The 14,483-nt window shown below is 40.5% G+C and overlaps 1 protein-coding gene across 1 annotated transcript in view; it reads left to right on the top strand.

Annotated features, from left to right (window-relative positions):
- Positions 1–14,483, top strand: part of LOC141133091 (zinc metalloproteinase-disintegrin-like VAP1) — a 131,510-nt gene that overhangs the window by 34,321 nt on the left and 82,706 nt on the right. Inside the window, exon 2 of the mRNA XM_073622221.1 lies at positions 5,181–5,263. Coding sequence (XP_073478322.1) covers positions 5,181–5,263 — 83 coding nt within the window. The remainder of the gene's footprint in view (positions 1–5,180; positions 5,264–14,483) is intronic.

The following is a 14,483-nucleotide window of genomic DNA, read 5'->3' as shown; positions in this document are numbered from 1 at the left end:
TTAATATCTTGACTATACCAATTTGCAATTATTTTAACCAACTTACAGCTACCAACCCATTACCCCCAGAAGCTTTGCTGGCTTTTGTGACAGTAATACCAAAACCTGGGAAAGACCCACAATACTGTGCAAACTATAGACCTATCTCCCTTTTGAATTCAGATACCAAATTACTTGCAAAAATTCTAGCAACTAGATTACAGGATAAAGTAATACAGTTGGTACACTCTGATCAAATGGGGTTTATGATGGGACGAGAAACTAAGGATAACACCATCCGGGCCCTTCATGTTCTCCATTGGATACAGAATGGACCTAATAAAACACCAAGGGTAGTCCTATCAATGGATGCCGAAAAGGCTTTTGATAGAGTGAACTGGATATTTATTATGGAAGTACTAAGAGGAATAGGGCCGGTGGAACGAATGATGGGGTGGGTATCGGCACTATATGCTGGACCAAGGGCAAGGGTAAAAGTTAATGGGACCCTATCAGGAGGTCTGGATATACGAAACGGTACAAGGCAAGGGTGTCCACTGTCCCCAGTATTATTTGCCCTTGTGTTAGAACCTTTCCTATGCAAAATAAGGAAAAATAAAGTAGTAGAGTAGAAATAGGACCTAGAGAGTACAAAGTATCAGCTTACGCTGACGATTTGTTATTTTTCCTTTCAAAACCCCAAGAATCCATTAAAGAAGTGATGCAGGAGGTGACAAAATATGGGAAATTATCAAACTTTAAAATAAATTTGGAGAAATCGGTATTACTACCCTGTCATATGCCATCACCATTAACTACATCTCTGCAAAACAAATACCCGTTTATCTGGAACAGGAAATCTTTGTTTTATTTGGGAGTACATATATCAGCAGATGTAAAACTACTATATGAACAAAATTATAGTCCCTTACTTGCCAAAATAACAGAGGATTTGCATAGCTGGAAAGGACATATGTTAACAATGTTTGGGAGGATCAACATCCTTAAAATGAACATAATACCTTGATTATTATATATACTATACACCGTACCCATACCACTCCCCCAAGTATTTTTTAAAAAGGTACGTAAAGAATTTCTATCCTTCATATGGAAGAATGGAAAAGCTAGAATAGCATATAACATCTTACGCAGAAGGAAAGAGGAGGGAGGAGTAGGGTTGCCAGACATTGCAATGTATTACAGAGCAATGACTCAGGTACGCATACTAAACTGGTGTCATGACTCTGAAAACAAAGCATGGGTGTTGATTGAAAAAAATATGGCAGAAAGGGATTTGGGGGGCACCATGGATACCAGCCAAGGACAGGGGAATATCTAAATGGACATCTCCATTAACTCAAAACACACTGGCAGTATGGGATAGAATAAATAAAACGGGTAAATATGCTCCTAAAATATCTCCTTTAGCCCCACTAGGGGGTTATCCATGGTTCCCCCCTGGAGAAGAAAAGGGAGTGCTAGGTCCATGAGAATCAGGAGGGAACACAATGTGTTTAAGATATGCCCCCCTAGGCACTCTTATGTCCCAAGTAGAACTGATATCATTATAAGGAGACATGAAGATGGCAGGATGGAGATATAACCAAATGCGAAACTTTTTAAAAAAAATAGAACACCAAATAAGGCCCCAAAATACTTTAACCACATTTGAGAAGATGTGTATGAAGATATCAGAACCCAATCATTTATTGTCACAGATGTATAAACTAATGCTTAGCGAACAAGAAACCACAACACCATATTTTATTAAAGAGTGGGAAAATGAACTAAACTGTACATTTACCCCATCACAAAGAAAAAAATTAATAGAAGTAACACACTCATCATCTGTAAGCTCATCTATTCAGGAAATGTCATACAAATTTTTTACTAGATGGTACAGAACCCCGGTGCGATTAGCACAGATATATCCAAATGCAGATAATCGTTGCTGGAGGGGATGTAAAGATAGGGGTACATATCTTCATATTTGGTGGACATGTCCTAAGATCAAGGTATTTTGGGAAGAAATAGCCCCATGGATCAAAAGAATGTCAAAGAAATGTATAGAATTAACACCAATACATTTCTTTTTCCATGGGACTATTGGATCCATAAGATCTTATAAAAATAGTCTCACACCACATTTACTAAACGCAGCAAAGAGGTTAATACCCAGGTACTGGAAACAGGCTACATGCCCCACATTAGGAGAATGGAAAAGGGAGGTGATGATGGAGGCAGAAAGGTGGGTTTATAAGACCAGAAATAAACTAGACAGATTTGAAAAAATATAGGCAAAGTGGGAAAACTGATAAGGTGTTAGATAAAATTAATTAGAAGCCATTGCCGGAAGTCAAGACAAACTCTAAAGGGGCATTTCTTTTATATCTTTTTTTTTCTGTATTTGTTGTTTGCTGATAAGACTAATAAATTAAATTTGTGATTGTGTGGCGTATGCTGATTGTATGGGATGGCTCCCTCTGAGGCATTTGCTTACCTCTTCCACTCTCCCCCTTCTCCCCCTTCCCTTACCCCTCCTTTTTTTTTTTTTTTTTTTTGTTTGTTTTTTTCACATAATAAGTTAATAATATACACAAAGCACAAGCACATTTTTGAATTATTATAATATACTCATAAATGAGGGGAGGGTTTATCCCCCCCCCCCCCTTTTTTCTCACATTTAATAGGTAATAACAGAGGGAGAGCACAAAGCACTTGATTTTTTTGAATTATTACATAATCAACTAATAAATAGGGTAAGTTTTCCCCTCACCCCCTCCCCCCCCCCCTTTTTTTAAAATTTTTTTTTTACTCTCCTTTTCACGTAATACGTTATCAACATACACAAAGCACAAGCACTTGAAAATTTTTTGAATTATTTTATAATGCATTCATAAACAAGGGGAGGGTTTACTCCCCCCCCCCATCACATGACACATATAGAGCACAGCACTTGAAAGAAGGTATTTTCCCTTTCTTTCAAAATTTTTTTTTCCCCCTCTCCTTTAACACGTATTAAGTCAACAATGTATACAGAGTACAATATTGGAAGATCTTAAATTATTTTTATAGCACTCTTATAAAATTGGGGCCTTTTTTTTTTTCTCTTTTTTTTTAGGGTATGGGGGAGGGCGTGTAGAGGTAGCCATCCCTGTTGTTGGCGTGTATATATAAACCAGGATATTGAATATTGTCCTCTGTCTTGGGAGATGAGCCATGTAAATGTTTATTGTAATAAGAGAAAAATGTTTAATAAACAATGAATTATAAAAAATAAAAAAAACAGATGAGCCTGCTGGGAGCTCTGTATAAACTGCATGCAGAATTAGTTACATACAGTACATAGCACTCTGTCCCATTCCTGGAACTAAATTGAGTGAAGCTGAGCACTGCTCAGTCATCCATAGGGGGCTTTGTATTTTTAAATAAATGCAAGACTTCCTCTGATTGGCTGAGGTGGAGGAATACGGTATCCGTTAGGTCTTTGCCTGGACGCGTTGAATGCTGAACTGTGTAAGATCAATGTACCAGTAAGAGAAACTCCAGTAAACAAGTTTGTTTATTCTGCAAAGTCTGGTCTTATTTAATACGGAGAAGCATATGCGTGCCAATACAGTGTGTGTAATGAGGTGTACAGAAGGAAGAGCAGCCAGTTCGGGACAAGGATGATGATGGACAGTGACAGAGGGTTCCAGTCAGAAGGGTGGCTTAGTATACAGTATGTCTAAGTATTAGACATGTGCAATTCGTTTTGTTCCGAATTAGTAAATTAAAAAAATAGAAAATTCGTAAATTTGTAAATTTGGAATTTTGTAAATTCGTATATTTGAAATTCGAAAGCCCGAAAACCCGAAAATTTGAAAATCTGAAATAATAACTAACTATTAATTTATAAGTATTGGAATCTCCTTTCAAATTCGGCTGTTAGTGAACATAACAAATACAAATTTATCTGAAGTTACGAATTATCCAAAATAACGAATGCCGCATCTAAACTAATGGAACATAACAAATTAATAATAATGAATAACAATAATAATAATAATAATAAAAATGTTTTATTATTATTTATTTGTTCTGTTTCATTTGTTTAGATGCGGCATTCATTATTTTTGATAATTTGTATCTTCGGATAAATTTGTATTCGTTACTTTCACTAACAGCCTAATTTGATAGAAAATTCCAATACCCAATACCCAATACCCAATACCCAATACCAATATAGTTTAATAGTTAGTTGTTATTAATTAGTTAGTTATTATTTAGAATTTTTGGAATTCAGTTCAATCAAAATTTTGGGATTTTTCTTTCTTATTTTCGGATCTTCGAATTTTCAGATTTTCAAATTCACGAATTTGCTAATTTACAAATTTACGAATTTTCAAATTTACGAATTTTCAAATTTATGAGGTGTCTAATTTACAAATTGCGATCAGAACAGATGACCCGAAAAACGATATTAAAAAAAAAACAAATGAAATGAAAGTTAAAACAAACACATTTTTCAGCAGTGCACATGTCTACTAATCATGCCCCTCTCAGTAGGGCATTCTAGGGCCACTGTGATATAGAATTTTCCTAGGGACAGGGCCTGAACCATGAAAGAAAAAGGCCTTGCATACGTGTGGAGCTTCCCTTTCAAACCTACGGGTTGGAGCAAGATAAAAGTGCTGTGCTAAGGACCTGGTGAAGGATATTAAGTGTTCTGCACTGTTAACCTCAAAATGCTCTGTAGTCTGGGCTGGGACGGGTAGGGATAGATCAATGCCACTGGCTGGAGAGGAGAAGAGACCTTCCAATGTGAGGGCTGGCAGGATGAATTAACCTATGAGCCACACTCCTTATTACTATTGAAATGGGGTGGGGGCACATATAGAAAGGTTCCCCCATGTCACGGCCCCCACCTACAACAAGTGTGCTGGGAAAACATTTTTGTTTGCGCTATGCAAAGCTCTTCCATGTGCAACTTATTTTTAAACCTAGTTATAAATTGGGGTTGTTGTCATTTTTGCTTACTCCACACTGCGCTAGCATGTTACAAGCCATTCAGGGAATGGTGTGAAACTAGTGAGACTGAGCTTTTTATTAGTGAAAAAAATTGTTTTATTTTCTAAAGCACAGCTGTTTTATATGAATAACTAATTAAATTATTTTTTTCATAATAAAAATGTATGGTGTTGCTGTATTATTTTTAGGATTTAATCCATTTCCTGGGAAACAAAAATATGAGGTGGTTTATCCTCGAAAACTTCATACTCAGCACAAGAGAGATACACAGGTACAGTAACTGATTTATTTATATGGTACTGTTCACATGGGGAGGCCTAATGTTAAAGGAAATGAACTTATTTAATAATTTCCAATACTTTGTAAATACTGAGAAGCTTAGAAATAATAGTGGGGTAACAATTCAAATGTTATATATTATAATATATTATCATACTTTATATTTTATGATATAGTTTTACTAATTTCAAAAAAATGTCAAGCTGCCTTCATACTGTTTCAGCACTGCTTTTTGCCCTAAAGTCCAACTTCAGTGGGTATGTGCTGGTGGTGGGACCATCATTAACGTGTACCTTTGCCCTGGCTATGGATAGAAATGGCCAAAAACAGCTTAACAACTTTGGGTAGCCTAGACCCTTTACAGAACCAACAAACCTAAAGTGCAGGATGAGCTTTATAAAGCTATGTAGATTTATACCAGGGCTGAAGTTGTACATGCTATTTATTGTATACTTGAATTTCATCTCATTTAAGAAGTTATCACTATACATTTTGAGCAGCCAATATTTCGAAGGGATGATCTGTGAGATTCTTAGGCAATTGTCATGTGTTATAAAATTATGAACAGGCTGGTGTTTTGATATAAATGTTCATAGAGAAAGTGTAAAATAGAGAGTATATGTGCACTAAAAGAAGTTTTCCAAAAAGATAATATTTCAGATATTTCATCCTACAGTATTAAATGTAGCATTTCTTTTGAGCAGGACATTATAAATCCTGTATATTTTTGTTTAATATTATTCATTTTAAATTGAATATTGCTGGTTATGTTTGTGTTCATTTTCAATGCAGGGCTCGGCACTTTTGAATTGCTTTTGTTTTGTTTTATATAATGCAAAATGTCAGTAGTTTTTATTTTTGTTTCAATGTTTTTATTGGAGTTTTTCACGAAGACTGGATAGCAGTTTTTATTTTAGTGTTTGATTAACATTTGTGTTCCTAGGTATAGTATTTTGTATTGCAATACATTTTTTTTTTTTTTTCTTAATTCTTCGCTGGTAAGAAACCCTTTGAGCTTTGTGCATTATGAGAAGGTCTCACTATTTCAGCTGCATATTTTTATTCGTATATTGTAAATTAGTTATAGGGAATGCAGCAGAAAGCATTGCTTTGCTTTTTGAAATGACTATGATGGTTTGGGCGAGGCATAGCTTGGAATCGTAGCAGGGAGACTTCAGCAAAATATTGTATGACAGTTATAAGAAATGTAGCATATCTTCCTGATGAATCTCATTGTGAAACAAATTGAAGAATTACTCATCTATGTTCTATTTTTACCCTTCACCAAAGTTTATGTGTAACCTCTTTTTATAATGTTGTACATACATAGAGTATATTAGCAGTATCTCATGGATGGCCTTTTCTGAATAAGATGGGTCATTGATTTGCACCATTTGATCACCCATTGTGATGTGTTTTATATATTAAATATTTTGTGATAAAGTGTTTTTAAATTTAATTTTCTGTTCATGTTAAAGCGCCCCTTAATCCCACCCACATCTTGGGGATGTGGTGCCAAGTCATTAACCATCAATCCTACCCTCTGAATATAATTAGAGTAAACCATTATGTGTGGTAACCCAGCAGAGTCTACCTAGAATTAAGCTTAATGACGACAGTTCGTGTGAACAAAAATGTAAATGTCATTTTCATGTTCTGTGCAGCAATCATAATTGTCATTATGCTGTATGCTATACAGCCAAAAAAATATAATTGGTCTCCTTTATCCCAGATCAGTCAGAGGATTTTTAACAGTAGACAAATACTATACGTGCATTAGATGTGTTTACCTCCACCCCGACACCCCAATTGGGTTCAAGCTGTGTCCTTAGGGTGGTGGGAAGCACCTCCAACCTCAAGCTTCCCGATCCTGAGGAATTATAATTAAATTGTCTCTGATGTTAATTACCGTTTATTATCATAGAATTGGTAAGGAAGAGACAAAGGGATTATTCATCTACATAAAGTTTGAGTTGAGGCTCTCTTCACTTAAACAATTCAAAAATCTTATATCAGGAATTCTTAGGACTGAAAATTGTAAGATCAGACAGACAAAAGTGAGTTATTTAAGCTCGGAGACTGTTGTTTCTGAGCACCTAAAAACGGTTGTAAGCTTGTAACTAGTCCAACTCGGACTGAGTATTCAATAAACTATTCAAACAGAAATTGTCAGCAAAAGAAAATCCTCAAGGTCCTAAGGCCAAAGTCATATTTCCAGTTATCTTTTAAAGGAGTAAAGAGGAAGAAAAGAACATAATCTCCAAAGAAAGGAAGAAAAAGAAAAGAGTAGATTTAGGTTAGCCAACCCTCCAGACCCACATCTCCCCCACTCAAGATTGATTGATTCCTGGGATCATGGGTATACCAATGTGTTGCGCCCACGGTTCCTAAGTCGGCCTGAACTTTTTGACTGAATCAAATAGGGTGCTTACCATCTTCTCTTGGGACATTATCCAAGAGATTGTGGTCCCTACTACATTATTTAAGAGAAAGTATTCTTTTAGAGCCTTTTCTATTTACACTACTCTAATGGGATCATTTAAGATTGATTAATTGAGTCTCCAGTGGGATAGGCCCACATGATCAAAGCGTTTTTCGCAGGGTGAGTATGACCAAGTGGACCCAACGTCTGGAAAAATCTTGTCTAACCCCGATTAGGTGTGTAATAGGAGATGAATGAATACAAATGGTCATCTAGAATCCCCTTCACTAATATAAATCTGCCTTCTGGGTCTCTGTGTTCCAACTGTGGCCTAAATTTACAGTTTTTGGAGAATAGGATGGCTACTACCTTAGTCTTATCCTCAGCATTCGCCAAGAACAACAAAGGGTTCTTTGCATAAAGGAAGAAGGGATTGTACCGCTTAGGGAAATGTGTTTCTGGTAATAGGACTATATCTATTATATGTGCATGGTAGGAGTTAAAAACTTTCCGGCATTTCACTGGGGAATTTAGCCTCTGAGTGTTGTGGGAGTCCACCCACAGTAGGGGGGGGTAAGTGTTGTCTCACTGGCCATTGAGCAAAAGGGATGGATAACCATCCAACCTACTGTCACTTACCTTTGCAGACCGATGTCTGAAGTCCAGGGGGATAGACCAAATGAGTATACGATCCCTCTTGAGGGTGTGCAGGAGAGGTGATGTCTGGAGGTTGGCTGAAACAGAAAGAATTAGGACTAGAAGAGAAAAAGAGAGGGGAATAATACAAGTATAAGCCCGCTCGGGGGTTAAAAGGGCAGGGGAAGAAAGGTACCCATCTGCCAGCATCAAAACATGTGGTGTCATCTCCCTCTTGAGGGAGTAATGTCCTATCTCACGGACATAGGTATACCCTGTTGGTATGATAGGTGGAGGTGCAATAGAACTGCCCCAGTCATGGCACATCCTCTATCAGAAATAATTAAAACAGTTATTATCTGCAAGGATCGCAACCCACGAGAGAACAAAACAAATGCTTAGCTCATTGAGAAGTATGAAAAAGGGTATGGGGGTGGGAAGGGGAAAAAGTAGGTAAGCGAAGGGAAAGGAAAGATTAGGTAAGGGAGAGGAAGAAGGGACTGTATTAAAAATGTAAAGCATAATGAATCACAGCATAATGTAACTTAACTTAAGGAGAGGAGGCACCGGGCTTGTGAAATCACAGGTCCCAAGGTAGGAGTATAAACGTCCTGTTCGTAGCTGTAGAGTAGAGTAGAGATAAAAAAGGGGGGGGGGAACAATAATCAAAATAGGAAACCAGTTTTAGAGGGGAGTAAGTCCCTTGACCAGATACCTGGGATAACCAGGGTAGATGTGGAGTGAAGCGGCCAGAAGGGGTCATGGAGGCCTATTGTCCTTTGGAACGCTTCTATTCTGGACCTCAGATTTTGGAAGTCAGCTCGGATGTCCCCAGTAATTTTAGCCCCCCTTTGCGCTAGGCCTCTGTCCAGTAATTTGGACAGTTTTAGAAAAAGATCTGTTTGGTTCAGATGCAGTTCTGGGCCTAGGCTCCCTGGCGCTGGGATGTCAGTGGGATGAATAGGAGAGACCCCTAGTGGGGATAGCATGAGGTCCTCTGTTGTCTACCCTATGAGAGATTCAGTCGAGGCTGGGGAGGGAGCCACATTCTGATGGCTACTTACATGCATCATTGTGGTGTATGTGAGCATGGGAGGTGTGAGAACTTGCCTCTGCTCTGCGTGTCCTTCTGCTCCAGGGTCGCATGGCTGAGCTGGGGCTGCCATCTTGGATGCGGCCGGGCCGTTACTAGATGCAAATTGAGGTCTGAGATTGCTTTGTGCCATATCCCCAGACATATGGTGATCCCGAGGGTCTGGCTTGATGGCTGGGGCAGTGCAGAGCTCTGAGCTCAAGCAGCCATCTTTAGAACCTCCGCGCATGCTCCTCCAAACCTTTTTTTTAAATTTTGGATAGATTTGAGAGGGATTAGAACACCTGTCAATTTTTAATGCTGTCTGTGCCTCTGTTAGGAAGACTCACCCTCACTAGAAAAGAAAATGAAAATTCCAAATGTTGGGTTGTCAGCAGAACAGTAATAGAGGGGAGATTTTCTAATGGGGACACTAGTTTTGGCCTGGTGACACACTGAGATTCCCTAATTTTGGAAGGATTTCTTCTCACTTCCTGTTTTTTCTATGGGATAGGAAGTGAAGGGAAAACTTCCCCAATGGGACACAAATGGCAAAAAAAACAACTCATGGGGTTATAACCCTCCCTTACTCTATCCAAAATGAAATTGCCTTTAGTTACACTTTAAAGGATTGTACACCTTAAAATGAGAAAATATATTGTAAAGAAAGTATGTGGACACCCCTCCAAATTACTGTGTGGGATAAACTGAAACTCCAATTGTGAGCCAGGTCTTCTCATCCAATATTAGTAGCTATCCTCACTAATTTTTTTTGGTTGAATGAGTACAAATCTCCACATACAAACAGGAAAATCTTGTGAAACACCTTCACAGTTATGAGAAAAACTACAGACAGTACCTATGCTACAAGAATAAAAAAAAACATTAAATACAGCATTAAATTCAGCACCTCCCTGATGCCGAAGTCTAAAGGTACAGCTATCCCAATACACAAATCCTGTCCTTTTCAAACCTTAGACAACAAAATAGACTCCCAAGGTAGATATGTCTTTCTAAAAGGTAATATAGCCGGGCAGATGTACACGTTTGCGACAATCTACACCCCTAATACTGACCAACTCACTTTCATTGACTCTACTTTAACGCTTCTAGCGGAATTCAGAGAAGGCCTTCTGATTCTGGGTGGAGACTTCAATGTAAGTCCGGACCCCTCAATAGATACGTCCCACACGAGATCCCCTCATTCCTTTGCATTTCTCAAACATTTTCGCAAGACCATTCAATCTCACCTATTGATAGATTGCTGGCGGGTACTTCATCCTTCAGACCGTGACTTCAGTTACTACTCAAAGGTACATGACGTTTACACTCGTATTGACCACATCTATGTGGATCGCACCACATTAGAATTCCTTCAGGACGCATCTATTGGGAATAGCTCCATTTCGGACCATGCCCCGGTCAATGTAGCCCTTACTCTGCCTTCGAGTAGACATAGGGCCTGGATGTGGAGATTGAACGGCAATCTATTGGATGATGAGGTGGTGGTGAAGAGGGTTTCTGACACTGACTCATTACTTCAAGGAAAATTCGACTGACGAGGTGGGTGAAGGAGTAGTATGGGAGGCCCATAAGGCCGTGGCACGAGGAGAACTGATCTCCCAAGGGACCAGACTTAAAAAAGAGCGACAGGCTGACGTCTTGAGATTGCACTCAGCTTTTCAAAGGGCTGAACTCCAACATAAATCTGATGGGAGTCCTGAAGCGTTGAAGAAGCTCACTGACTTGAGGGAGCTGTTCCTACACTTTCTGGATAGACAAACTAAGAAACAGTTCTGCTATATGTCCCACAAACACTACGAACAAGGGAACAAATGCGGACGTATGCTGGCCCGAGCACTTAGAAAGCGACAGGCACAGCTATGCACACATAAATTGCAATCAGCCTCAGGGGAGCTGGTGGTGTAATCTTCCAAGATCGCCTCGGGGTTCCGAGGTTATTATACTAAATTGTATAATTTAGACTCTGAGCTCCCTGCCACCACGAAAGATGCTAGACAGCGCGCAATACAAAATTACCTATCCTCGGCTGGCCTTCCCCTACTCACTGATGATCAATCTTCAGTTTTAGAACTCCCAATTACTACAACAGAGCTTGGGGCAACAGTGGGAAAAGTCCTGGCCCGGACGGGTTCACCAAAGAATACTATAAGACTTTCCTCCCCTTATTAGCAGCTCCTATGTGCAAATACTTCAATTCTATTGCAGGGGGTAAAGATATCCCTTCGGAGGCCCTTCTAGCTCACATCACTGTGATCCTGAAGAATGGCAAGGACCCCACCGCCCCCCAGAGCTATCACCCTATCTCCCTCCTTAATTTGCAAATCAAAATCCTAGCGAAAATTTTAGCTAACAGACTCAAACAACTCATACCAGGTATTGTCCACCCCGACCAGACAGGCTTCATAACAGGTAGAGAGGCCAGAGATAACTCCCTTAGAGTGGTCCAACTCATACACTGGGCATGCACCTGTTCAGACCCGCAGCCTTATTTGATTCTATCTACAGAAGCGGAAAAAGCTTTTGATCGTGTTGACTGCTCTTATCTGACAGCTGTACTTACATCGTTGGGCCTAGGCCCGCGAATGTTGACATTAATTCTAACTTTATACTCTACGCCTTGCGCACAGGTTAAGGTAAATGGGACACTCTCATCTCGCTTTCCCATTAGAAACGGCACGAGGCAGGTGTGTCCCCTTTCACCCCTTTTGTTCACTCTAGTGTTGGAGCCATTACTCCGCACTGTGAGAGCTAATCGGAACATCAAGCGACTACAAGTCGGAAATATGGAGCACAAGCTCTCGGCATATGCCGACGATGTTCTGTTCCACCTTTCAGACCCCCTGCTCTCTCTGCCCAACCCAATGAAGGAACTGAAGCTTTTTGGGTCAATCTCCAATTTCAAATTAACCTCTCAAAGTCAGAGATTCTCCCTATCTGCTTGTCTTCCCAACTAACAACAAACCTCAAGGCCGCCTTTCCTTTCACCTGGACCACGTCATCCCTAAAATAACTAGGCATACGACTCACGGATCGTTTCGACATCTTGTATACAGCTAACTACCCCCAATTGCTGACCACGGTCAAAGAGGATCTTTCACGATGGACGCTGACTGCCTTTACGTGGTTAGAACACGTGAACATTATAAAGATGAATGTCTTGTTCCGCATACTTTTTATTTACAGATGTTACCGATCCCCCTACCCAGAGCCTTCTTTGACCATCTGTCCAGCATGTTCTCCGACTTTATTTGGAATACACGCAAACCCAGAATAGCACTAAGAATACTAAAGCATCTGAAACGAGAGGGCGGATTGGGAATCCCAGACTTAAAACGTTACTATCGAGCTATAGTCCTTCAGAGAATTCTTAACTGGCTTTTCCACACGCATTCCAAACTCTGGGTCAACCTGGAGAAGTGCCTAGCAGGTAGAAACTTGGCTTATGCACCGTGGTTGCCGCGGGAATATAGGGGGGGTCTCCGAAACGACCTCCCCACTGACGACTCAGGTGCTGTCAGTTTGGGATAAAATAAACTTATTGCTGAAACTGGCCCCTCCGCTAGCACCGTTGGGTGGATTCCAGTGGTTTCCTCCAGGTGAACAGATGGCGTTTTTTGAGCCATGGGTGGACGATGGGAATGCTAGTTGCGGCAAATTCATGAAGGACGGAAAGCTCCTGAACTATGAAAATCTACCAGTGGGACGTAGAGGCCCACAACTCAATTTTTGGAGATACAGGCAGTTACACCACTTCTTTGGAAAACATATTCACACAATTAGGGATCCTTCCACCCTCACCCCATTCAAACGCCTCTTCACCAATGAAGAACCTGTCCCTCATATGGTGTTGGAACTGTACCAGCTTTTAGGAGCTGCTGCTCCCCAACTAAAACCTGCCTATATCCGGCGATGGGAAAATGACCTGGGGCAAGTTTTTACAATCACACAATTAAACCACTTATACTATCTGACACACTCATCTATATAGACTCCCGAACCCAAGAAACAAATTTTAAGATAATGTCTCGCTGGTATCGTGTGCCAACAGACTTAGCCTACATTTATCCAACCATATCAGAACAATGCTGGCACGGCTGTGGAAGCCGGGGTACTCTTATACACATTTGGTGGGACTGCCCCCTAATCAAACCCTTTTGGGAAGACATACGAGACCAGATAAAAAATATAACGGGGACGGAAGTCCCTCTCTCTCTCCAAAGCACTTTCTTCTGCATGCACCCACAATCTCACTTAGTCAGTATAAAAAAAGTGTGCTGCCCCACCTGCTGAATGCAGCAAGGCGTCTACTCCCAACCTACTGGAAAAAATCCAGTATCCCTACCCGGGAGCAGTGGATTGATGGGGTAAATGCGATACGAGAGGCTGAGGACTGGATAGCGACCTGCCGAGGATCTTGTGAAAAGATTCTCAATGATCTGGGCACCCTGGATTGAATTTGGCTCCGACCCACGCTGGGTTCTCTCCAGCTTAGACACAGCTTTATTAGAGCTAGCAGATCCCTCCCTTAAAACCTGCAGACCAATGAAATCTTAGAGGATAGAGGCCTTGTATTCTGAAGAGTTGCTACAAATGAGCCTAGATGGCCGTGATGGCTGTTCGTGCTGCGGTGCATAGACAAAACATCTTTATGGATCACAGGTATTCTAAGTTCGCTCCCTCCTAAACCCCCTCTCCCCCTCCCCTCCATCTCTCTTCTTTTCTTTCTTTGCCCACCTTATGTGATTTACCAAAATTGAATGTTTTGTGTATTTGCTGCTACCGGATGGGGAAATAAATGATCCGCTGCTGTTAGACAGTGTCACGAGAAGCCCCCATACTCATGAGATCATCCCCTAATGTTTCAGAAACATGGGTGGTCCCGTCAGATATACACACCGTTATCTGTTTTTCGGTCTCCCCGGCGAGCGAGGGGTGGGGGGTGGTGTGCTGGAGGCTGTGAGGCCCCCCTCCGCCCCGATCGCGGACCGGGGACCTATTACATAGATATTTTGACAGAAGATCCACCTTCTTAGCTTTCCGATCGATGTACATGTTACG

The sequence above is a fragment of the Aquarana catesbeiana genome, linkage group LG03, assembly GCF_042186555.1.
Source record: "Aquarana catesbeiana isolate 2022-GZ linkage group LG03, ASM4218655v1, whole genome shotgun sequence".
NCBI classification, from domain to species: Eukaryota; Metazoa; Chordata; class Amphibia; order Anura; family Ranidae; genus Aquarana; species Aquarana catesbeiana.
The sequence above is the reverse complement of the archived record's forward strand: the minus strand, read 5'-3'. Positions and strand labels throughout refer to the sequence as shown.